Source organism: Camelus dromedarius, chromosome 26, assembly GCF_036321535.1.
Source record: "Camelus dromedarius isolate mCamDro1 chromosome 26, mCamDro1.pat, whole genome shotgun sequence".
Lineage (NCBI taxonomy): Eukaryota > Metazoa > Chordata > Mammalia > Artiodactyla > Camelidae > Camelus > Camelus dromedarius.
Genome location: NC_087461.1, coordinates 18,542,711 through 18,570,344, shown reverse-complemented (window position 1 = coordinate 18,570,344; position 27,634 = coordinate 18,542,711). Strand labels below are relative to the sequence as shown.

General features: G+C 38.1%; 1 protein-coding gene across 27 annotated transcripts in view; it reads left to right on the top strand.

Annotated features, from left to right (window-relative positions):
- Positions 1–27,634, top strand: part of ZNF438 (zinc finger protein 438) — a 150,241-nt gene that overhangs the window by 94,144 nt on the left and 28,463 nt on the right. For all 27 annotated transcript variants that reach the window (XM_064479480.1, XM_064479473.1, XM_064479467.1 and 24 more), the window contains one exon: positions 25,497–25,564. In XM_064479480.1, the coding sequence (XP_064335550.1) occupies positions 25,528–25,564 (37 nt within the window). In that variant the 5' untranslated portion in view covers positions 25,497–25,527. The remainder of the gene's footprint in view (positions 1–25,496; positions 25,565–27,634) is intronic.

Genomic DNA, 27,634 nt, shown 5'->3' with positions numbered 1-27,634 from the left:
GCAATGGGATTCCTGGTTGACCACAACATCCTTTCTGAACAGTTGCAAGATTTGAGGAAATGAGTAGGGTAGGATACAGAAAAAGGTTTGGTTTGCCCTACAATACAGCTCTTTTATTACATGGCCATTTCTCCGGGGAAGGAGGTCAGTACTAAAGCAGAGAGACAAAGTGTAAGGTGTTATACTGTGGAAAATGTTAAACACATTTTTTAAAAGCAAATATTTGTTCAGAGTATAGTTCAAATACGATCCTTTGTGTTTGTGTGGTATTGGTTGTAATGTCTCCTCTTTCATTTTTAATTTTATTGATTTGAGTCTTCTGTTCTTTCTTAGTAAGTCTCCCTGAAGGTTTGTCGATTTTGTTTATGTCTTTTAAAAAGCCAATTCTTAGTTTCATTCATCTTTTCTATTGTCTTTTTAGTTTCTATTTCATTTACTTCCACTCTTATCTTTGTTATTTACTTTCTTCTGCTAACTTTGGGCTTTGTTCTTCTTTTTCTAGTTCCTTCAGGTATAGAGCTAAGTTGTTTGAGATTTTTGTTTTTGTTTTTTTTTAATGTAGGAACTTTTGCTGTAAACTTCCCTCTTAGAGCGGCTTTTGGTGCATTCCACAGGTTTTGGTATGTTGTATTGGTATGAACAATAATGGTCTAACAAATTGGACAACCTAGAAAAAAATGGATGAATTCCTGGAGGCATACAGCCTACCAAGACTGAATCATAAAGAAACTGAAAATCTGAACAGACTGATTACTAGTAAGGAGATTGAATCAGTAATCAAAACTCTCCCTTAACAAAAACAAGCCCAAAACAGATGGCTTCACCAGTGAATTCTACCAAACATTTAAAGAATTATTAATACTAGTCTTCTCAAACTCTTCCAAAAAATAGAAGAGGAGGGAACACTCCCAAGCTCATTTTATGAGGTCAGCATTGCCCTGATACCAAAGTTAGACAAGGATACTACGAGAAAGGAAGATGGCAGGCCAGTACCCCTGATAAGCACAAACACAAAAATCCTCAACAAAACATTAGCAAACTGAATCCAACAGTACATCGAAGGGTTTATACACCATAATCAACTGGGATTCATTCCAGGACCCCAGGGATACAAGGATGATTCAACAACTGCAGATCGGTGTGGTGCAGCACATTGACAACATGGGGGATGCGGATCACGTGATCACCTCAGTAGACACAGAAAAAGCATTTGACAAAATTCAACATTGTTTCGTGATACAAACTCTCAACAAAGTGGATATAAGGGGAACATACTGCAACCTAGTAAAGGCCATATATGGTAAGCCCAGGGCTAACATCATACTCAGTGATGAAAAGCTGAAAGCATTTCCTCTAAGCTCAGGAACAAGATGCCCACCCACTCTTGCCACTTCTGTTCAGCATAGTTCTGGTGGTCTAGCCAGAGAAGATAAGCAAGTAAAAGAAATAAAAGGCAAGAAAAAGAAATAAAAGATGTCAAAATCAGAAAGGAAGAAGTAAAATTGTCTTTATTTGCAGATGACATGATGTAATATATAGAAAACCCTGAAGGCTCCAGCAATAAAACTGTTAAAGGTAATAAATTTAGTCAAGTTTCAGGATACAAAATTAATATAAAATAGTAGTTGCGTTTCTATACCCTAACAATGAACTATAAGAAAAAAATTTAAAAAAAATCATAAAGTTAACCAATGAGGTGAAGGCTCAAGCTATGCACTAGAAACTGTAAGACACTGATGAAAGAAATTGAAGACACGCTTAAATAAAAAGACATTCTGTGCTCATAGGGTGGAAGAAGTAATACTGTTAAAATGTCCACACTACCAAAAGTGATCCACAGATGCAATATAATCCCTATAAAAATTCCAATGGCATTTTTCACAGAAATAGGAAAACGGTGCAGTAATTTGTATGGAGCCATAAACGATCCTGAATAGACAAAACAATCTTGAGAATGGAGAAAAGAATGAGGCAACACTGCCTGGTTTCAAACTATATTACAAAGCTGTAATACTCAAAACTGTATGGAATTGGTATAAAAACAGACACATAGACCAGTGGAACAGAATAGAGAGCCCCCAAATAAACCTATATGTACAGTCAAATAATTTTTGAAAAAGGACCCCAGAATATAAAATTGGGAAAGGATAGTTTCTTCAATAAATGATGTTGGGAAAACTGGACAGACACATGCAAAAGAGTGAAATCAGGCCCAGCCTAACACCACACACAAAAATCAACACAAAGTGGTTTAATGACTTGAACGTAAGACCTGGAACCATAAAACTGAAAACATGGTGAGTGAGCTCCTCAATATTGGCCCGAACTATGAATTTCTGGACTTGACACCAAAAGCAAAGGCAGCAAGAATAAAAATAAACAAGTGTGATTATATCAAACTAAATAGCTTCCGCACAGCCAAGGAAACCATCCACAAAATGAAAAGGCAGCCTACTGAAAGGGAGGAAATATTTGCAAACCGCATATCCCATAAGGAATTAATATCCAAAATACTCAAAGAACTCATACAACTCTATAGCAAAAATAAAAAAAGATCCCCATTAAAAAATGCACAAAGGACCTGAATAGACATCTTTTCCACAGAAGACATAGAGATGGCCAAGAGGTACAGGAAAAGGTGCTCCACATCACCCATCATAAGGAAGTGCAAATCAAAACCACACTGAGATATCTCCTTACCCCTGTCCGGATGGCTTTTCTCAGAAAGACAATCAATAGCAAATGCCGGTGAGGATGTGGAGAAAAGGGAACCATTCATTGTGCAGGGTGGGTGGGAATGTCAACTGGTCAACTGTATGCTTCTGATGGTTTTCATTCTGGGATGGCACGTTCTGATTTATGTTTTGAAAACATCACAGTGGCCGTGTTGGTTAGAGAAGGAGCAGGAATAGAGGCAGGCAGGAGAGTATTCGCGGTCCTGCTGGGGACAGACAGAGCACCTGGCGCCAGGTAACTGGCGGTGGACTTGAAAAGTAATGGATGCATCCGAGGGCTTTCTAAAGAGATGAAATTGACACGACTTGTGAAAGTCAAGATAGGAAACGTGAGGGAGAGAGGGGTCAGGCCTGACTCCTGGATGCTGGGCTTTTGAATGTGAGTGGGTTGGAGGACACTTCTACGCCAGAGACTTTCCTTCAGTACACACTTGGCATGAACAACTTCACGTAACATGATTGATACTCTTTTTTCTTTTGAGAAATAGCTCTTTCTTACTGAGGCAATCACACATTATATAGAACTATGCAATTTAGTGATAGCAAATATTTTGGGAAATTAAAAAACATTTTGAGAAAACTAGACAAATTTTTTTTAATATTTGCCAGAAGACCTTTGCTCTTGGAGTCTCTTCTGTCCTAGCCTGCATCTTCACTATCTTATATACTTGGCCTTGCTGATGGTCTCCAATGCTGTGGAGGTCATCTGTCCTTTAAATTTCCTCGTTTTGATGTAAATATTGAAAATAGACTCTGAAATAATTTTCTGGCAAGTAACTACCTCCCAATGAGGAAGAGCTAGAATGAATTCAGTTTGAGCAATTCTTATTTTCTTGGCCAGCCAAAGGCTTCAGATATCAAGTTCTTCTGAGATGTTTTTATTCTGCAGTTATGGGGAGTGATAGTGTTTTATTATAATTTCTAAAAGCCACTTTGGCAATTGAAGGCTGCACTGAAATGAATTTTAATCTACACCCTTAAATGTGTTTTTTTTTCTTTTTCAAATGAACTTTGAAGAGTTAGTTATTGAGCATCCACTTGGATTTGGAATGTCAGCATAGAGAACCGAGAGACAGGTAAAGACCTGATGGAGAAAACAGATCATGCCAGTAGGTTGTGATTTAAGTTAAATTTGACTGTAACTGTTGCAAGAAAGACCCTTCTGCTTCTTAGTATTTGTGGCTAATGTACCAGTAATAGATAAACATTATAAATCTATAAATGCCATTTGTGCACAGGAAAGCCTGAAGCAAATTTAAATTAGGAGAATCAAAAAGAGTCATTTAGAGAAAATCGTTGTCACATACCTTTTGGAGCCTTCTTCTGGGGCATTTTCACTAAAGCCAGCATACACAGGAGGGACTCAGAGAGCCTTGTTCTGCATTTTTCCATGAGACCACTGAAGCTTGCATCCCTCTGAGTCAAGTTTCCATTTTCCTTACTGTCGGTAGAGGCTCAGTCTAAGGATTAGCTTTTTATTGATAAGTGTTAACTGTCTTGCATTGTTTTCCATCTGTGTTTATTCTACCATACATTTTAATTTCTGAGACTTGTCCTTTGAAATGGGAACTTTAAGGAAAAAAAACAGGGAAATTCGGGAGGTTAGAGGCAGTCCTGGTTAAGAACAGAACCTAGTGCCTGTCTTCAGACCTCAGCTCCACCATTTACTAGCTGTGTGAGCTTAGGTAAGTTACTTAACTTACTTAACCTCTCTGTGCCTAATTCCTTATATGTGAATGGGTGGTCATCAAATACCCATCCCAAAGCTGTGGTGAGAATTAAGTAAATCAGTACATATTTTAAATGCCTGAAACGCTGTTTGGAAGAAAGTAATCTCAAAATAAGTGTTAGGTACCGCCACTGCTGTTCTACCAATAAAATAGCTCACTAACTACCACTTGAAAATTAAGATGTTAGAATTCAGGTATAGTGGTTGTTTGTGTTGATTTTGTTTTTTATTTGAGCTTTTTGGTGGAGTAAGGACAAGGTTACACAGCTAATAAGTCATGTAAAATAAACCAGGTTTACTAAAGAGTTGGTTTAGGTCAGGAGTTAGCAAACTGTGACTCATAGGGGCCAAACTGGACCTGTTTCTGTGTAACTTGCAAGCTAAGAATGTTTTTACATTTCTAAATTATTGGGGGAAAAAATCAAGAGAAGATAATATTTTGTGACACATGAAAATTATATCAAATTCAAGCTTAAGTGTCCATAAATAAAAATTTATTGGTACACAGACACATGTATTCATTCATATTGTCCATGGCTACTTTCATAGGCAACAGCAGAAAGAAGTATTGCAGAGACTGTAAGGGCCCATAACACTGAAAATATTTACTGTACGGCCCTTTACAGAGAGAGTTTTCTGATGCCAGGCTTGTGGGGTTATTAGTTACATCGATTGAAAGAATGAACTATCCTGCTTTGAAAAAAAATGTAAGCTTGCATGAGAAAACTTATGACCTTAATTAGTTATCCTTGGGGCCAGCAAACTTTTGTTCTGATCTAGAAAAAGTATAATTTTCCACCTTGGCTAAAATTCTGTTGAAACTGGCATACAAGTTCATGGTAGACCTAATTCAACTGTGGTAGATTGCTTAAGTGTAGACTTACCAAAAAAACATACATTTTCAGTAAAGAATATTAAGATTTGGATTCCTCTCAAGAATTGTCAAAAACCAAAGTTCAGTCATGTGCGTGTATGTTTGGTATTTGCCACCCCATAATTCTTTTTAAGATTCTTGAAACAAAAGAATTCTGAAACAGTCTGCTAATCAGATGAATTTTACAGTGATAATGTCCTTTAAGAGTGTAGTGTTATAATTCCATTTTAGACATTACTTGTAATTTTTTCCAAGGCTTCAGCTTTGTGACTCAGCCTAATATTTTTAAGACGGCCAGAACTCAGTAGGCTTTTGGCAACTATGCCTGAAGAACATATGCCTTGATTTTGTCACACTGATCATTTAGGCAAATAACCTCTTCTTCTCCCCTTAGGCTATTTTTAACGATGATGTGGAACTTTTTTATTTGGTCGGTTACATAATCCATATTTAGGACCTATTTTGCTCTTGGATATATATCAGTTAGTCTTGAAACGCCTTTTGTTTGAGTGTATTCATCAAATACTTGGGAAAAACTTCTCCCTGCCAAGGCCCCAGGGCGCATGGGAGTAAGACAGAGCTGAGCCCTGCCCTCGGAGAGTTTTGAGTCTGTCCAGATGACAGACATTAAATTAATGTAAGTATGATCAGTGTTGGGAAGACGAATTAAATTGTGCAGTGGAAACACAGACTAAGGGGACCTGAACTAATCATGGGAAGTCAGAGAATATTGTTTCTTTGGATTTTTTTTTTTTTGCTATTCTTTTTTTCCTTTTAGTTTTGTACTGATTTTGAAAATCTTTTCTTAACTAAGTATCTGTTCCTAAGTTGGAATTATTTTAAGTTTAGCAAAAGTACGGAAAGAAGAATTTTAAGAAATTACATCTAATGGCCTTTTTATTAATACAGGCACACTCTACTAATTGCTATTTATTGATAGTATTAGATGGTTAAGTGATTACCTGGTGCATTTGATTTTGACAGAAAATTATTTAAGTGTAATGATCTCAGTGAATTGGGGATGAGAAAAATACCAAGTGAAAAAAGACTACCATTTAGTTTGTTAATTACCACTTAAAAATCAAATATCTATTTACCCTTCCTGAACAGAAATGTGTTTTAAAAGTAGATTTTTTTTTCCTCTCTTTTGGAGCAATTATTTAGTGTAGTTTTTTTTTTTGGTTTTGTTTTTTTTTTGGAATCTCTTTCAAAAAGATTTTTTTCTCTCTTTTGGTGGAATTTTTTTAATGTTTATAATATAAAAATAGATGGTTAAGTAGTTTTATATATATGTACACACACACTGTGTTTATGGGTATGTTGGTATATGTATAAACATACACACAAAAAAAGTTCAAAGGAAAAAAGGAACGTTTCACCAATTCAAGCCCCGAAGATAACCACTATTGACAATTTGCTGCTTCTCTTGGGGATATAATGTTTTCTTAAAGACAGATAGCGTCAGGGTATACTCGCTGTTCCACAGTTTGCTTCACTTAAGATTATTTCCTGGCCATCTTTCCCTGCCAGTATTTATTGAGAACCACCTGTCTCTCCATCCCTACTTCATTCTTCTTGTTGCTGTTGATAATGTTGTTTTAAGGAACACATTCACAAGGCAAAATATTCAAAAGGTTTCCAAAAGGGTATACAGTGGAAGTCAGTCTCCCTCCCAAATGTACCTCCCAGTTCTCTTTCCAGAGGCGGCCACTCTCAGCAGTTTCTTATTCTTTGAAATCGTTCTTTTATTTTTATACGCCTTTACTTGGTAAGACTAAAATTAACCCCCTGCCCAGTCATTTACAGGGAAACCAAATGCTTAGTGAATTCGCAGCAGCAACCAATTGATTTTGTAATGTCAGTGTTTAAGATTGTATAACAGAATGAGAAAAGACTTCCCATTAGTTTTGTTTCAGTTTGGGATTTCATGCTGTGAGATTGTCTAGAGGATACAGTCTGGAGGAGTACAGGCTTCGCCAGCGTGATCCTTACAGTGTGACTGGATGTTCCCAGCAGAAGCCCCAAAGGCCTCCAGGGCATCTCCCCCCTCCCCCTGTCCGCTGGGCTCACTGTCCTTGTGGATACAGACCTGGGTCTCCAGCAGCCTGAGAGGAAATGGCCTTGCTGCTTTAATCTCAAAGCTAATTGAGGGATTTGTGGCTAATCTCTGAGAAGCCTATGCTTATTTTAACCTGGAACCACTTGGGTTAACTTGATTCCCTCAACTCAGTTTTTGGTAGTGCCAGAGCCGGGGGTGGAAGGGCGGGTGGAGGGATGGCTGGAGTGGATTGAAGCTGGGGGTGGGGCTCACCTCTGCCGAGCCCACCTGGAGCTGAGGAGGTGTTCCTTATGACGTGCTCTCCCTGTGACACTGGCTCTTTGGGCAGCACCTGATACTAAGGTAGCCTCAAAACAAACATTGTCTGGAAACCCCTGCCTCTCTCATAAACTCACCAGAGAACATGGGGTGATATGTGTTTTGGGGAAATAAAAAGAAATAAACTAGATCCAATCTTCCGAGTGGCTATGTTGACAAGTAAAAATAAAAATAAATAAGTAAAGCTAATTACCTCCCCCCAAAATAAATCAATAACTGGTAAGACATTATACAGGTCCTTAATACATCATTTCTCTTCACATAGATACATGTCTAGTATAAATATTGTATATTTTTTGAATATTCTTTAATTTTATTATTTTTCTTCACAATTGGACACATATATGCCTGGCTAAAGTCCAGTGTGCTTCCAATAAAGGTTAAAAATTTGCCCACTTAAAATATCCTGAATGATTGCCTTTTTTGCCTAAATTTATATTGTTCACAAGACTTATGACTTATGACTATATATCACTAGTATAATCAAATTTACTTACAAATTGTTTGTTTGTTTTTGAGGGGAGGGTAATTAGGTTTATTTATTTAATTATTTTTTATTGGAGGTACTGGGGATTGAACCCAGGACCTCGTGCTTGCTAAGCACACTCTCTACCACTTGAGCTATGCCCCCCTCACCACAAATTTACTTTTTAAAAATTATTTTAAAAGCATAACAAAAAATTTACCATCTCAACCATTTTTAAGTGTACAGATCAGTGGTGTTAATCAGTGGTGTTAAGTATGTTCACAGAGTTGTGCAACCAATCTCTAGAACTTTTTCATCTTACAAAACTGAAACTCTTTACCCATTACACAGCACATCCCCATTTCCCCAGCCCCTGGCAACCACCATTCCACTTTCTGTTTCTGTTGATTTGTTTACCCTACATGCATAATGTAAGTAGAGTCACAGAGTATTTGTCTTTTTGTCACCGGCTTATTTGACTTAGCATAATATCCTCACAGTTCATCGTGTTGTAGCAGGTGTCAGAATGTCCTTCCTTTTTAAGGCTGGATAATATTCCATTGACTGTCTATTCCACATTTTGTTTATCCATTCATCTGTCAATAGATAACTCGCGTTGTGTCTTGGCTGTGGTGAATAGTGCTGCTATGAACATGGGGGTGCATACATCTCTTCGAGATCTTGCTTTCATGTCTTTCGGATATATACCCAGAAGTGGACTTCTGGGTCATATGGTAATTCTATTTTTAATTTTTTGAGGAATCACCATACTGTTTTATAGCAGCTGTGCCGTTTTTCGTTCCCACCAACAGTAAACAAAATTTCCAATTTCTCCTCATCCTCTCCAACACTTGAAATTTTCTATTTTTTGATAGTAGCCATCCTAACAGATGTGAGGAGATACCTAATCATGGCTCTGATTTGCATTTTCCCTATGATAAGTAATACTGAGCATCTTTTTCACCTGCTTGTTGACCATACGTATACCTCCTTTGGACAAATGTCTTTTTAGTCTTTTGCCCATTTTTAATCAAGTTATTTGGTTTTATTGTTATTGTTGACTCGTAGGCATTCTTTATATATGCTGGATATTAACCCTTTATCAGATGAGTGATTGGCAAATGTTTTCCCCCGTGCCATAGGCTGCCCTTTCACTCTGTTGTTTCCTTTCCTTGGACAGAATATTTTATTTATTTGTTTGTTTGTCTATATGTTTGAACATGAAATTCCTTTATTCTGATGCAAACCAGTTTCACTTGGATTATACTTTTCAAAAAGAACATTTTGTTTTTGATGTAGTGCAATTTGTCTATTTTTACTTTTGTTGCCTGTGCTTTTGATGTCATATCAATCACATTTACTTTTAATCATTTGAATTCCACCAGTTTTTCTGAAATCATGAGAGCAAAATATAATGTAATTGTCAAATGATTATAAAACCACTGTTGCATAGACAAAGGTGGACACCACTTCAAAGTCATCTCTTGACTGCCAGGCAGCACCGTCATGCACTCGCTTAAAAAAAATTACTTCATCAGCTAATGTGAAAATGGATACATTTGGAGCACATAAGGCTGTTTGAGATGTGCATCTATAAAGTACAAAGAAATAGATCTGGGGGACACAGTCAAGTACATGAAAACAAAGGATCAAGAAACACACCTAATCGTATCCTTCTAATTGGAATCCATGTGTATGCACAGCTGACCTTTGTGGAAAGGCTTGCAAAACCAACTGTTCCTCTGTTTCCTTCTGCATTCTTACGTTTCTCATCTTTCCTATGTGGTAATTACCTCATTGTCAGTTAGCATCTCTAAATAAACAGAGATGTTTCAGAATTTTTATTCTAAGCCGAACTTTCAAATGTAGAGAGGGAAAAGAGGCTCTTAAAATATTTAACTTTATTTAGCTCACCTTAAAGTTTTGTAAACAGTTGCAGTTGATCAGCAACAAGACCACTTAACAACCAGTCAATAGTTGCTGACCACTAAGACTGCCAACAGACACACAGCCTTACAGGCATCATTCTGACTGAAGTAGAACCCATGAAGAACTGGCACTTAACTGATTTTCTGTATCTTCTGAGATAGTTAAAGAAACTGGAATTTCAGTGCTTTGTTTTCATCACATGCCGTTTCCCCTTTAAAAATAATGTTGCATTGTTCCTTGTCTCCTCCCACTTGCTTTTTTCTTTCTTTTGCAATTATTTCTGATTAGCCTTTCCCCTGCTCGTCAGTCCCACACAGATGTAGCGAGCCCTTCTCCTTACCTAACTGTCCTTCCCAACCACCCAGACCCATCATTCCATCACCATCCTCAGCCCCCATCTCTCCTCCAGCCTTTGTAGGATGGAAACGAGCCCAAGGGAGTCTCCGTGGATATCATTATGATTTCAGGTTACTAGGAGACACACACAGCAAATGCTTCCTAAGTAACCAGGTCGGGCGGCTTCCTCTCCTACCTGGTCCCCCAGCCAGGTGTCGGGAAGGTGGTGGGACCCCGTATCACCAGGAAATCTTTAAGCTTAGATGTAGCCACTGGACCATCTTGTCCTCCAAGCACCAAGAGCAGATTGAGTCTTGGAAACTTAAGCAGAAAAAATAAACTACTCAGATGCCCTCCCCCTTTGTTTTGTTTTAGTTGTATATAATGAGGAATAGTTATGAGCAAAACATTGGACCACAAAAAACAAATGAAAACTATCCATGACAGATAAGACTTGGCTCAGTGATTACCCATGTGAGGATTTTACGCTTTAGATAAAGTTTTGTAACAGATACAGAATTTTCTGCAAAAAAGATTTCCATGTATACTTATTAAACTTTTTAGTTAAACTTTAGGTGAGTGAAAATTCTGGGTTTTGAGCAGTTACTTTGTTCCACTGGTCCTCTGGTGAGTCCTTTTTCTCTACCAGCGGATGCAGTCATCTTATTTGAGAACTTTTATTCATTAACGAAAGATAGCAAAATAAATTTAGCTAGGGTCACAGTGTTTAACTTAATAGTATTACAATAATAACCACCATAATTAGTTTCAGATTTGCCTTCCTTCCCAGAGGACAAGATTTTTTAGTTTTTTGATGCCTATTTAAAGCATGAGAATGACAGGAAAATTAATGTCCTGACCTTTATAGCCTGCGTATGGCTTTTCCACGCTGTACCCTAAAGGATTTAGGGAATCGTGTGCATCCAAAATAAACCACTTAGTACGGACAAGGAAAAACTGGGTTAATTGGGTTCAGCTGATTCTTTACTGGCCAAGACCCCATTTCACGTTAGACAAAGGAGCATCATTTTTACATGATAAAATTATCTCTCAAACTACACCTGTCCATCCTGTCATATCTTGAAAAGGAAACATTTTTTAAAGGCCAATTTTTCAGATATGTCAGATTTTTCCCGTCCTATCATTTTGTCTGTTTTGTCTTTTTCAATTAGGAAATCACTTTGTCTTTTCATTCCTGTGTCAGGAACACGCTGACACCAGCTAGTGGCCGGTGCTCTGTGACCCCCACACCCCCTTCCTTTGGGTCATGCTGGGCAGCAGCACTGTCTTCTGCAGAGACCTCCTTTTCCCTCGTCTAGCCCATCAGGGACGTCCCATAAGCAGTCACACTTCTAACCTTGCAATGGGAAACTTGGTATTCATTTTATTGTCAGGGTCTGTGTATTTCAACAGAGAGCAGTGTCTGTCTGGTCACCTAATCTTGAGGACAATATCTAGGCATGCTGGAATCTTTGAAGCTTTGGGATAGTTGATTGAAAAACTCCTGTGGCAAATTTGGCAAACAGTGTTTTTGAAGCACTTTCATACACTGTTGGATGAGTCAGTATGACTTCTTTGAATGACAGTTTGGTAGCATCCATAAAAACTACATTGACCCAGAACTTTCTTACCATGACTTCCCCCTTCAGATGGACTTGCACATTTTGGCAGAGGTGTATGTATAAGAATGTACCCAGCGGTTTGGTTTGTGAGAGCAAAAGGCTGAGAACAACCTCACTGTCTATCAGCAGGTGACTAGTTAATAAACTGTGGTTCCACGCAGTGAAATACCATTCAGCCCTTACAAAGAGTGGAGAGGATCCGTAAGTGCTGATTTGGAGAGCTTCCTGGAAATATATTAAGTGAAAAAAGAGAAGCATGTATAATCTGCTCTAATCTGGGGATGGAAGAAAGTGATAGAGGATATTTCTGCGTGAGTTAGCTGGTAGACTCACAGACCGTTTCTGAAAAGATCCTCGCAGTGGTGTAAGTGTTGTTGCCTCTCAGGAGGGGAATTGGGGTTATAGGACGAGAGTCAGGCTTGTTCATTTTTCATTTATTCATTTGTTTATTAATTGAAGTATAGTCGGTTTACAATGTTGTGTTAGTTTCTGGTGTACAATGTAGTGATTCAGTTATATATATATATATTCCTTCTCATATTCTTTTTCATTATAGCTACTGAAAGATAGTGAATATAGTTCCCTGTGCTGTACAGTAGGACCTTGCTGTTTATGTATTTTGTATACAGTAGTTAGTATCTGCAAATCCTGAACTCCCAGTTTGTCCCTCCACCCCTCACCCTTCCCCTCTGGTAACCACAAATTTGTTTTCTATGTCTGTGAGTCTGTTTTTGGTTTGTAAATAAGATTTGCATCATTTTGTTTAGATTCCACATAGAAGTGGTATTTGTCTTTCTCTGTCTGACTTACTTCCCTTAGTATGATGATGTCCAGGTCCATCCATGTTGCTGCAAATGGCATTATTTAATTTCTTTTTTAAGACTGAGTAGTATTCCGTTCTATATACATACCACATCTTTATCCATTCATCTGTTGATGGACATTTAGGTTGCTTCCATGTCTTGGCTATTGTATATGGTGCTGCTGTGAACTTTGGGGTGCATGTATCTCTTCGAATTAGAGTTTCCTCCAGATATATGCCCAGGAATCAAGCTTGTTCATTTTTATTTAGCTTTTTGTGTGTTGGAGATCATCATTTTGTGATAACCTAAATATTAGGCAGTGCCATCCATGTCAAGGAATAAAAAAAATTTGGTGATGCTGCAGAGGTGAACCTCTGTCCACAGTCTCCAAGGAAAAGGTGAACATTTGAATCATTTTAGAAGAAGAAAAATTGCCAAAATCATTTGCAAAGCAGCAGTTCACACACTTGCAGAAACATGAAAAAATATAAAGCATAGGTGAAATTGGCAGAATAGAGCGCAGAGCAGTGGGTTTGTTTTTTTAATTGAACAGTCACTGATGGGATTTTAATTTGATGCAGAAACTGTGGAGGAGGGAAGAGTGAGATATGGGAGCAGGGCTGAGAGAGGACAAGGCAGTACCGGCCATGCCCTGAGGAGGCTGGAGTGGAGGAGAGGCAGGAGGAGAAACAGAGTGTGTTGTTGGTACCCCAACTGGATTGCGATGATGTGGCCAAAACTCTTTGGTGCTCGGCAGCAAGTAAGAGTTAAAGAGAAAAGGAATGTGAGGAACCCAAAATGATCTTAAAATTGTATCAATTTTTCTGTAAACCTACTTGATTTCAAGATGATTTTGTCACTGAATGTAGACAAGGGAACAGCAAGAGTGGTGGAAATGATCATTTCAAAGTAATGAATTAAATACAAACTGATGGAAACAAAGCTAGCAGACTGATGGAAGGAACCCAGGTAATGGACAGTTTCACAGTGTGTGTCTATATCGCAGGCATGTAAGTGACAGCCTCTTTATTTCATAGTTTTTTTTTTTTTTTTTACTGCTGTGTGTCACTTGATACCACATGGGGCAATTCTCTTTTGAAATGTTTTCACCTTCATCATGATGGTAACGTCACTGGCTGCAACGATTCATTCTTCCAGGATTGAGAAGCCAGGCTAGAAATTCCAAGGATGCTCTGTTTGATGGAGAAAGAATCAAATATGTTTCTTACCTCTGTATCTTTTTACATTTGAATAAATAAGGAATGGAAGAATGCCTGTTTGTTAAAACCTGCCTAAAACTGGGGTCTTTTTAGACTTAACTAAAATGCACTGAGGACTTTTAACAGAAAAGCTGGATTGTCAGATTACTGCATTTATGGATAACGTCAAGAATCATCATTTCTCAGGACTTGTTATCAATAGACAGTGATACTTAAAACAATGTTAATGTATCTGAAAAGTCCCAAGCCTGCTACTAGAGAAACTGAAGAAACTAGGACTTTTTTTTTTTTACATTTACAGAAAATAATTTTAAGTCATTTTAAGAGTGGTTCAGTCCTTCTAAAAACACAACCAGGCAATCCGCAGCGATCAAAGAAAATGTATTACTGAAAAGACTAACTTAGTCAATTATCTGTCACTTTAAGTTATGAAAAAATACAGTAAGAGAAAAATTAATAAGATACTGTTTCAGATTCCAAAAATCACTATTCTTGTAACAAGTGACGCAGGTTTTAGAAACTCATTTATTGAAAATAAAAGATTTAAGCCTCTAGTATGAAAAGTACTAGATGGAACTGAACACGTATTGTTAAATAATTTTGAGCATGCCTATTTTTAACAGGATTATTGATATTTATTCATTCAGTAAGCATTTATTTAGTATTATTTTAAACAATTTTTTTAATTGTTTAAAGTTTTTTTCCTTCCAGTTTATTGAGATACAACTGACACACAGCGCTGTGTATTTTTGGGGGGTATAATTAGGTTAAGATATTTAGTGGAGGCACTGGGGAGTGAACCCAGGACCTCGTGCATGCTAGGCGTGCGCTCTACCGCCGAGCTACACCCTCCTCACCAAACCTTATTATAAACCAGGCACTCCTGGTTCTAGAAATATAAATATGGCACTGTCCTTGCCATCAAGAAACACACAAATTAAAGGGGAAAATGGACAGATTTCAAAACAGATGTTATGTCCTAAGAGAGCCAAAGTGTGTTGAAAGATAATCAGATCAATAGAGAGTTCTTGAATTGGCCAGGTAGACGCTGCGGAGGAGTTGAGTAGGAACTGGATGGCAGGGCAGGGGAGAGAAGGCTATTCCATGAAGAATCGTGGAGGCGTATGCGGGAGGGCTGGCTTGGTAGGAGGACTTTTGAGATGCAGCTCTTAGTAAACGTAGTGGTGATAACCACACAGGCCAGTGTGTGAAAGGCCTCATGTGCTGTACAAAAGACGCTGGGCTTTATCTCATGGACAACGGGGAGCCACTGAAGGACTTGAAGCATGGGAAAAACATAATTAGATTTGCATCAAAAAGACCCTTCACGGACTATTGGGTAAAGATGACAATGGAACGCAATTGAAACACTGAAGATGAAGTTAAGGAATTTTTCCCGAAAGAGCAAAAATAAAAGAGGTTAAAACATGTGAAAAGGAAAAAAGAAAAAGTATAGCAGTCCAGGGAGGGTAAACATCTGAATAATTAGGGTTCAAGGGGAAAAGAGCAGAGAAAAAGAAATGAGGAAATCGCAGCAAAGTAATTGAAGAATATATCCCAGGATCTAAGACACAGGAGTTTCCAGAGAAAAGGCCCACCAGGCACTTGTCAAATAGATGAAAATGGGCTGAGACACTTCATTCTGAAATTTCTAAACATTATTTCCCTAGAGAAAAAAATAAAATAAAAATAGATTGCACGCAAAGGATCACAAATAGCTTTAGATTTCTTAACAGCAACATTGGAAACCAGAAGAGAGTGGAAATTTCAACCTGGAATTCTGTACTAAGAAAAAATTATTAAGCCAGACTTTTGTGGAGAGAGAGAGAAATAGAGATAAGTCTTCATTCTTCACAGTGGGGCATCCCTAGATACTGTCTACAACTGAACAGTCAGGAAGTAAGGCTTTAAGCAGGTTATTGACAGATACAGGATTAATACCAGAACCACTGGCTCTAAGAATTCAAAGTGCTTGTTTCTGGGGGAAGTTAGGTCGAATAAGCTCTGGAGATCTAATGTGCAGCATGGAGACCACAGTTAATAATACCATCTTGTGTTCTTGAAATTTGCTAAGAGAGTAGACCTTAAGTGTTCTCACCACACACAGAAATTAACTACATGAGGTGATGGATGATGTGTTAATCAACCTGACTATGGTGCTCATATCCCAAAGTATACATATGTCAAATCATCACACTGCACACATTAAATGTATACAATTTTATATGTCAATTAATTATACCTCAATAAATTTGAGAGGAAAAATTAATTTTAGGAGGCAGAAGCTGCATTTAGTCTGCAAGTAGCCAAATGGAGAGATGTAGTAAGCAGAGAACATTTCACCCTGGAACCTGGGAACCAGAAATATAAATGTAGAGCTATGGTTAGAACCTCAGGAGTTGAAGAAATTTTATAGAAAACCTGTAAAAGGAAAAAAAAAATGAGGCTGGAGGCTAGAACTTATTTTCCTGGATAGATTTTTATTAACATTGAAGAATGCCCTTCTAAACAATATAAACTGCCTTCCTTGGTCATCTGTGGAACACATGTTAAAGAACACCGAAACCTGTACGTGCTTGCACTGTATGAGGGTAAACGATGAGACCTTACAGTTGAAAATGATGTTTATATTTCTAAGTATATTCTAATACATTCCTTTTTTTTTTTCTTGGAAATGCCAAAGATGATAATAACCTTTTTTTTTTTCTTTTGGAAGAATCCTGGAGAACTTTATTACCATATAAATACCCTGTTTTTTGAGTATTTTTTCCTACAAAATATTTTCAACACATAGTATCTAATTTAATCCTTTCTTCCGCCAAATGGGTTAAGTATTATTCTCTCTCCCTTTCTAATTTAAGGAAACTGAAACAGGAAAAAAAGATTAAATGACTTGTACAGTCACACAGTAAGTTTCAGTTGAAGACATACATCTGCCCCTGTGGTTCACTGATCCTTCTACAACATTTTAGCTCATTGCATTGTTGAGATTGGGCTGGACCATAGTCCCAGAATTTGTGTCCATCTAGTCTTTTAGGGTTTGGGTTTGGGTTTGGGGAACAGTAGGGAGCATCTGATAAGACCACCTTAGCAACAGTTCTAAAAAATTAGGGGAAATAGGATGACTGCCAGAGGTTCCCCATCTCTCAGTAGAAAGGAAGTTGCCTTGGAGTGTCTTAAGCAAACTAGTCCCCCCAGGACAACCCTGTAAAGCATTGTACTATGTCAATGGCTGGCATTCAGGAATATCTGAATTTAAAGTGGCATTTTTTATTGAACTCATTAGCAGAATGCAACCATTTAGGGGAGGAAGAAGATTGTCAAATATATTACATCAAAGCAAACATTAGTATAAGCAGCTATGAATTTTCTAAGTGGATCAAAATTTGTTCTGTAGATTATCTTTCACCTCTTCTAATCCTTTAGTACCAATTTGAGAATTTTATTATTTGTTTCTTAAATAGGACAGACTGAGATAGGAATAAGCCTTTATTATAACTGAGCAAATGATGACTACTACTATTAGTCAGAATTGATGTACCGTAAGGTTGTATTATTTAAGTAAAATTGAGCTCTAAGATATTGGGGTCCTCTTACTTATATACAGATCTTGGGAAACTTGAATACCATCATTGCTTAGAAAAGGTTTTCTTTTTAAATCAATGAAATATAGTAAAACCACTTTAAAAACAGGCCATTGTGTATAGTTATACCATTCAGCAATTTCATGCTAAGCTTTCATCCAAGAGATATGAGTACATTTATCTCCGTAAAGACTTGGACACAAATATTTATAGCAATTTTATTCATGAGAGCCAAACAACAGGCTACAACTCAAATGCCCAACCATGAGCAAATGGATAAACAAGTTGCATTATATTCATAGGACGGAATACCATTCAGCAATAGAAAGAAGGGATCTACTGATCCACACAATGAAAGAATGCATACTGTTTGGTTTATATGCAATGATAGGAAATTTGAGAACAAGGCAAAACTAATTTATGGGAACAGAAAGCATCCATGATTGCCAGGGGCTGGGGACGAGGGGTGGGAACGTGAGGAAACTCTTCAAGGTAACGAGGGAGCTTTCTGATGTTAATGTTCTGTATTTTCTTGTAATATATCTGGGATTTGCTTTAATCGAGTATGGTAAGGTTACAGACACAGAAACAACTGCCTTTGAAAGAAGAATTTGTACTTGTAGTTCCCCAAAGAGGGAATGTCAGGCATTCAGGGCCACGTGGGGAAGTTCCAGGGTTGGTGAGAAGGGGTGGGACAGTGTGGCCTAGAGCCTTTCTTGTGTTTTCCCTGGGAAAGGCGAGGTGAGCAAGATAAACAGTGTAGGATTGGCTAGTATGAACGATTCCAGTGGCACCAGGGTGTGGGGTGGTCCTCACTGTCTAGTACCTGACCCTGGGGTGATTTAAGCCAGGGGAAATTGGCTCACTGTGTGAGAGTCCCAGAAAGGAGGCGATCGGGAGTATGGACTTTGCATGGGTTGGATGTATATGAAAGGTGTGTTCACTTGGTGAGTTAGTTGTTTGCTATTTCTAGAATGATCTAAACCTGGAAGGAGCAGTCTGTCCAGCCAGGCAGACCCCTACTATGTCAAAGCATCATAAAATGTAGGGAAAAAAGAATGTGATTACTACACCATTATATACGTTTGTGTGTGTGTGTGCTGTATGTAAATTTTACCTCCTTAGAGTGTATTTGAAAAGTTAAAAAAAAAAGTAGTGAAATATAACAAGCACATGAAATGACTTTAAACAAACTAGGGAATTCCTCCTCGAGGGCTTTCAAAATGTTCAGACAGCACCCAGGTATATAAGAGGATAAGAACCACACTGCATTCTTGACAAGTTCAAGTTCATTCAGGCAGTTCCTTTCTTTCCGTCTCTGTGTCATGGTGGCTGTCATTTCCTTCATACAGTGAAAGAAAGGTGGCTTTTTCAGTTAGATGATATCTGGGGTGATACAGCCTTTCTGAGTCCTTTCCTGCCATGTTTCTAAAGTATACTGTGAGTATTCTTAGGGCTGGGCAGGAAAAGCTTCAGTCAGCTTCTTCTTGAACTTTCCCAGTGGTAGGTTCAGTCTTTGATACAGCATATTATGGAGTAGATTCCATGGCTGACTGTCGGTAGTCACGAGAAAGTTCTTCTGTGTGTCCCGTTGACATTTGCTTCCTCATGACCTGTCTGCCTTACTGGTCCTAGCGCTGCCCACTGGTGTTACGTAGGATTCCTCTCATCCATCTTCTGAGTAACTTCTCTCCCAGTGTATGAAGATGACCATCATTTTCCCCTGGGTTCTTTCATTTCCCAGGTTCACTGCTTTCCCAGCTTTGCTAAATCATTTTTTCCCTATTACTTTGTTCCTATTCTTAGTTTCACCGATTTTCCTTGAATTCTAGTATCCAGCAACAAAAACATTCTCTGTACGTTTCTACTGACTTGGTCCACATTTGTACGTGTGTTCACGAGAGAGAAAGAGGGAGGGAGGGCGGAGCAGGAGGGAGACTCTGGATGCAGGGGAGCGTGAACATGTGTGTGGATTGAGGAGGCAGAGTGCCTGGCAAATTGATTCTGGTGCGTCCTGGTGACCTTGAGCAAGTTACTTAACTTCTTTGAGCCTCAGTTTCTTGACTTGAAAGATGATGACAATGCCGATTCCCTTATGCGTATAGGAGGGGTGTGTGTGAATTACCTGGTAGGTCTAGCACGTGATAAGCCCCCAGCGCAGAAGAGCTACAGTGTAGAAGACGGTGGAGGTGAAGTCGCCCGTGGATTCACCAGCTCTGGCTCTGGCCTCAAACCTAAAATCTGCAGGGCACTCTCTGTGCAATGGTTCGAAGTCAAAAGCCATGAGATCACAGTAGGACCAAAACTAGAGGAAGGTCTATGAGACGAGCAGCTGCCTAATAAGTGGTAGCATTTAAAGAAGAGCCTGTGACAAATTACCAATGAATGGTTAGACACCCAAAGCCTTGATTACCTTTTTGTATTTTTTCATATTTCAAGTTCTCATGACCAAATTCATTTTATTATGACATTTATCTGAATGACAGTGATTCAGCCAGGTGATGGATGACATGTTTATTTTCTAGGAAAGTGTTCCTTGGAAATAATTGCCTAATGCTAATTAGTTAATATTAAGTTCCCTTAATAATTGAGGGTAACGTCTGCATTGCAACTCTGTGGATGGTACCCACATGCACACACAGTGGCTTGCACTTAAACGTACACCAGGGGTTTGTAAGCTTATTGAGCATGCAGCAAATTATTTTCATTTATTCGGTAAGATTCTTCATCTGAATTTATTTTTAGGAACCTCAGCAAGGCAGCATAGCAAAGAGAAGGCAGTGTGTGCCTTAGGTTTGTTCAATCAGGAATAAATGGAAGATTTCCATTCTCAGTACCATCAGGCTGTCACTTCTCAAGTAACCAATTCACCTAATTTTCATTTTTAATCAACTCTGTTTAAACATGACACAGTAACTAAAATTAAAATTAACCATGAGTGATTTATAAAACGTATTATATTAAGTCTTGCTATAATCGATGGCATTCACTCATTGCGTTCTTTAATTTTTGTTCCTTTCTGATAGACTGATCTACTTAATGTCCTTTTCAGCCTTGAAGTAAGAAAAGCCAGGTTATGATTATCAGGGATTCCGCAGACTGTGGGCACAGTGGCTGCCAGTGCTGTATCATGGTCCCTTGAGTAAAGATGCCCGATGACTTTGCTGTGTGGTATTTGAAAGATACTCATGGATCTTACGTGCCTTTGTGATGCATCTTTTCCTCTAGCATGTTTATATAATGGCCTTTCCTTTACAGCCCAATCAGAAGATGCAATATAGTAATTATTCAGGTGTTGTCTTTAATAAGCACTAGGTGTATTTGTTATGCAATTTTTCATTTTTCATAATTACAATAGAGTTAAGTGCCTTCATGCTTTATGTGGCAGAAGAAGATAACAGACACCATTTGAGTGCATTTTCTACTTTAAATACGAAGATTGGGGGTGTATAGTTGGAATTATTTTAATGGCAATCCTTATCTAACACAGCATTCCAAAGTAATCAAAATTAAAACTCTATTTTTGTTTTGTTTTTTCTTCAATTACGGAGATAGTGTTTGTTCATTGGGGAAATTTAGCAGCATATCCACAAGCATAAAAAGAAAAGTTAAATAGCAATTTAATTCCTCATTCGGCAAGAGCCACTTTTCACAGTTGGTAGTTTTTCTCATGTGTATATGGGGGAAAAAATTGAACTATATCACTCTGTAACCAACCCCTTTCACACAAAACTGTCTGGTAAGCATTTTTTCACAATTTGAAATATTTTAGGAAATATTATAATAGTTTTATTATAAAAATATATCCTAATTTGCTTAGGGGCCTTATAGTTTGTGTGTATCTTAAAGGGCACCCTGAAGAATTTTAAAAATTCAGCGAGGGTGATGATGATGAAGATGGTAGAAGATAGCTTTGCACCTTATCGTGATGATTTTCTGAAGTGGAGGAAAAGTCTGAAACAAAAGGAATGGAGAATTTTAAGGCTCAGGATACATACTGCAGAAGTAACCCACACACAGTTTGCATGCACCTCTCTGGAGACTTTTTCCAAGCATGCATCGTTTTATCTGGTTTTGTTTTTACCAGTTTGTAGACAAAGCAATTTTATTTCTGAAATTTGCACTTCTTTGATTATTAAGGCTGAGCATTCTAATGATTACTAGTTTGTCTTCTTTTATAAGTTTCTAAAGTCTGCTAGTTTTATGGAGTTCTTTCTCATTCTTATTAATTTGTTTACTCCAGACCTGAGCACAAGGACCATGTCTGCCATATCCTTGCAGAGCAGCACCTCCAATACTGTTTGTTAAATGAATAAATGAATGACTATATACCTATTGTAACTTTTCCATTTTTTCCCAATATTTGCCTTAATTTTTGACAGCTCTATTAATGTGTAATTGACATGCAGTAAATTACACATATTTAAAGTGCAGTGTGATGTGTTTTGCTATTTGTAACACCCATGAAACCATCACCACAATGAAGGTAATGAATAGCCTTCACCCTAATGGGTGGATGTATGCCCATTTGTAGGCCCTTCCTCCCAACCACCCCTGTGTCCCTGTGCTTAGGCAACTATTGATCAGCTTTTTGTCACTATAGTTTGCATTTTCCAAAATTTTATGTATGTGAGGTCATAAAGTATATAGCCTCTTTTTATTTGACTTATTTTGTACAGCATGATGTTTTTGCAGATTCACCCATATTGTAGTGTGGATCAGTAATTTACTCTTATACGTTGCCAAGTAGTGTTATATTGAATGGATATATTACAGTTTGTTTAACCACTCACTTGTTGATGAACTTTTGGGTTGTTTCTGGTTTGGGGCTACTACAAACAAAGCTGCTTTGAACATTCTTTGAATATATACTTTCTTTTCTCTTAGATAAGTAGGAAGGGACTGGCTGGATCTTATGACAGGTGTATCTTTAACTTATGAAGAAAATGCCAAAATATTTGTCCAAGTAACTGCACCATTTTACACTATCGGCAGCAATGTACACGACCTCCACTTCCTCTACATCCTTGCCAACACTTGGTATAATCTTTTTTTCCAATTTTAGCCATTCTAGTAGGTGTGTGATGATACCTCTTGGTGTTTCTAACTTACATTTCTTTAATAACTAATGATGTTGAGCATCTTTTCATTTCCTTATTTGCAAGCCATTATCTTTTTGGGTGAGATATCTCTTCAGATCTTTTGACTGTTTTTTAAAAAGGCATGTTTATTTGCTTATTATTGAGTTTTGAGGGTACTTTATTCTAGATATAACTCCTTTATGTATTTATTATTTGCAGTTATTCTCTCCCACTCTGTGGCTTGTCTTCTCTTAATAGTGTTTTTTGAAGAGCACATGTTTTTAATTTTGGGATCCAACTTACTAGTTACTATGTGGATTATGTTTTAAATGTCCTGATATTTTTGCATGATGAAAAGTCATAGTGTTTTAGAAGTTTCGTAGTTTTAGGTTTTATATTTGGGTGTGTGATGTCTTTTGGATTTGTATGTGATGTGAGGTGTGTCTCCAAGTTTTGTTTTTGTTGTTTACATGTGGATATCTAATAGTCCAAGCGCCATTTGTTGAAGTGACTACTTTTTTCTCCACTGATTTCCCTCTATACCTTCATGACCTTATGTGTGTGGGTTTATTTCTGGAACCTATTCTGTTCCATTGATCTCTCTGTCTATATGTACACTGTCTTGATAGTTTTGGCTTTATAATGAGTTTTGAAATTAAAGTAGTAGTATCCTTCAACTTTTGTCTTATTTTTAAAAATGATTTTGGCTATTCTAAGTTCTTTGCATTTCCATGTGAATTTAAGAATAATTTAAGAATAAATTTAGGAATTTAAGAAATTGAGTAATTTCTACAAAATGTCTATTGATATTTTGATTAAGATTATTTTGAATCTATAACTCTATTTGCAGAGAATTACCATTTTAACAGTATTGAGTCTTATGACCTGTGAACATGTTGTATCTCTCTCCATGTATTTGTCTTTAAAAATTCCTCTCATCATTGTTTTGTAGTTTTCAGTGTTCCACATCTTTTGTCAGATTTACCCTTAATTATTTCCTATTTTCGATGTTGTCACAAATAGTATTTTAAATTTTAACTTCTGATTTATTGTTTCCATTTCTGATTGTTACTAGTATATGAAATGTAATTGATTCTTGTCTATTGATCGTGTATTCTTGAACCTTATTAAACTCATTTAGTTATTTGTATAGATTCCATTGAATTTTCTACATAGACAGATCATGCCTTCTGCAAATAAAGACAGTTTTATGTCTTGTTTTGCAACCTGGGAGCATTAGTATTGCATTTTAATGACTGGAGAAAGAGAGAAGGTGATGAAGAGTGTCCCCATTTAAAGTGGTCACTTGTGTACTGATCAGCACATGCCAGAGAGGAAGCTCCCAGAGGCCCAGGAAAGATGCAAGGTGCCCAACACTCACAGATGGACAGGAATATTGCCTGTTCTACCAGCTAGGCTGAAAAACTCCTAATTCACAGGACATTGGCTAGAGTACAAAGAAGAACCTTGCTTTAGTGAGGGAGAATAATTAGCCCTATGCCAAACCATCTCTCTGGCTTCACAAAACAAATCTTAAGGCAAGATCTAAAAGGATGGAATTGTTTCCAGGCATCTCAGCTGTGTATTTAAATCCTCCTAGGATCTGTACTCTCACCGCGTGGATTCACTGCCCCCTCTCTCTCCAACTACTTGCTCCATTACTCTGGGAGTCTCCCCCAGGGCTCTCCCTTCCTGCATCATAGCTGGTAGGGCTCAGCTCATTTGTTTCCTGTCTCACAAAATCAGGACTTTGGGACTTGATATCCAGTATTTTGAAACATTGTTTCATATAGTTTGTCTATGTCTTGCTTGTTTCAGGAAGGAGGGCAAATCTGGTCTTTGTTACTCAGTCTTGGCTGGAAGCAGAAGGCCTGTCCTTTTATTTTACCTAGTTTTCTGTTTAAAAAACATTTAAAAATTTAAATGGAAAAATTCATACATCTTTACGTTAATGGCTTCTGTCTTTGATATCATGCTTAGAAATACTTCTGTGTTTGAAGGCTTATAAAAATATTTACTTATATTTTTTCAAGGACTTTGTCTTATTTTGACATTCAAATAGCTTATTACTGTGGAACCTTGTATTCTAGGCAATTTGGAAAATAACTAACATGGAAAGGAAACGCCTGTAATTACATCACCAAAAGCAAGGCCGATGTGCATCTTAGTACATTTCTGTCGTGCATTTTTCTGCGCCTTTTTTTTTTAATGTAGTTGTTTGCCTAGTGTGTCCATCACTTAGTATGTTCATCCAGTACCTTATATCATCATTTTCCATGTTGCTACATATTCTCCAAAATTGCCCTTTAATGATGGAATTCTGTTTCATCAAGCGGCTATGTTGCAGTTATATTACATTTATCTGTATTGTGAAACATTGGAGTTGTCTCTTCTTAAACAGAATATGTCATTACCAGGCAGGGCATTTGGAGGGAACTTAACTTGGCCTGCTCGCACATCTCCTGACCCTAGGAGGGCAGAGGTGCAGGTACAGCCCCTGTCTGTGTCCTTGTTGCCCTCTCCAAGCCCAGACCAGTGCATTCAGAAGGATCCTGTCTGTATAAAAAGGAGAAGGATGTAAAAACATCAATTTCCTAATAGTCCAGTCTGTTTCTTACTGTTCATATAATTATCAATAAAAAGACTTTAAAAAATTTTTTTTTAATTTGTACTTTTTTGTACGTGTTGACATGGTATCTCAATTATTTTCTAATTATTATCTGTGCTTGGTTATTTTCAGGGAAGTTATTATTCAAGTCAGATACTTCAGAATGAAGAATTCTTTATCAGTCCCACCAAAAGATCAAGGTAAGAGAAGCCTTGCTGAGGAAGACAGTAATGTGTGTGTTATGAAGAGTTTTAATTGACACATTTAATGCCACTGTCCTCAAACCATAAGGTGACTTACTTCCTGGAACTAGGAGCAACAGTTCTGATTTTATATGAACGTTGATTTCCTTTGGCAAGTTACTTGGGTGTACATGGATTACTGAGTTACAAGGACACGTAGCCTTTACTGAGAGCCCCTTGAGAGCCAGGCCATCTCATTCCACACAAAACTCACAAATCTCAGCCCATTAGCTGGCAGTTAACTGGCGCTAATAGATGTCAAATGAAATTACAAAATATTGGCTTTAATGAAGCAAAACAGCACGTGTTCTATGAGCAGAATATATACAAGTATATGTACATAATACTCATGCACACGTATGCACAGACAACACGCCTGGAGAGAGGGAGGGTGTTTGCTTATACATTTTTGGTCTATGTCTTCCCATATGCCAATTTTAAAAAAGAAACATAAGAAAAACTATTTCCCCTTCATATAATTTTTTTAAAAAATCATGATTTTAAAAAATAAGAGCTCCTGAACCTTTCAGAAAGGCAGTTTACAGGTGGAGATAGAGTCCTTTCTGAATAAAGAATAATTACGTTTTACTCACTGTAAAGGGCAAAGTTTTTTTAAGATGAATTCACATCTTTCCCCTGCCTCTCTGTATTCTCTCCCATACAGAAGAGAAATCTTGATGTGTACATGAGAAAAATAGTGTCTTTCAATGATTCAAAATTGGGCTTCCTTAGTGGAAGGCGTAACTTGCAGTGAATGGAGGGGATTTGCTGTAAAGAACCCTTAACTGGAGCAAACATTCTTTGATTGCTTTACCAGAAAGAAAAGTAGCGTCGTAGCTGTAAAGAGCTCGGAGTCTTTTTGAAATTCATTGCTGCCCCTGGATTGTGTAACCTTAGGTACATCACTTGACCTTAACTCTGTCACCTATAAATCTGTAAAATGAAGACAGTAAGTCCTACCCTGTAGGTTATGTGGAGATTGAAGGAGATAATACATGTAAATCACCCAGCACATTGCTAACGGCATAGCGGGCACTTAGAAGACGCTAGTGGCTATTGCTCTTAACGGTGGTTATGACTGTCCGGGCCCTCTTCATCCGTGGGGGCTGATGCAATGAGAAGAGGCCAGAGGCCAAGCGGGGTCCAAGGGGACCCAAGGGAAGTAAACACAGGCCGACCCATGGGCTTGGCAGTCATCCAGGCGTCTGGCCAAAGGGCGAGTAAGAGTCCTTGAGACACACAAGATCCAGCCCCGAACACTAGGGCAGGGAAGGAGAAGGGCGTCAGAGGGAGGAGAGCAAACCCTGCCTCAAAAAGCGTGTGTTTCCCATGAGTGTCTCTGGTACATTTCCTTGTGGATTTCCGCAGTAGAAGGTGCCTGATCACGGGGCTTGACAGCTCAGTGTCCTCACTGGTGTCACCTCCTTAGAAGAAAGAGCGTTGAACGAATGTCAGGAAAGCTGGGTTCCTGTCCCGGATCTGCCTCCCGCCAGCTATGGAAACTCAGTTATTTTGCCCCTAAGCCTCACTTTCCTATTAGTAAAGCCGGGATTACTAGACATTCTTTCCCAGCTCTAAGAGGTAGTGAGTCTGAGTAACTAAGCAATGAGCCGTAGGTTTCTGGCTGATGCAGGGATGCAAAGTGGGTCCCCACTCAGCCCTCTTGACTACTTTGCTCTCATCAAGGTGTATTTTGCTGTTTTTGTGTCCACCTCCATTGACTTGACCAAAATATAAGGTGCCCTCAGGCCTGCCTAGGATTCAGTAGCTCTGGTAAGTTCTTCATCAGTCTCTCCAACCAAGGATGCTTAAACCCCAACCCAGAATTTGACAGAGAAAGAGATACAATAACTTAAAGAGCTCACCAAGCGCCTCAGTGGGATAGTCCCCCTACTACCACTTTACAGCCTTTGTTTTATTTAGCCTCACAATGTTCAGTATAATGTTTATTTCTGTGGTTCAGGGAGATTCGATTCTTTTACCAAGGTCACTGACCAGTTAAATGACTGAGCTAAGATTTGAACCAAG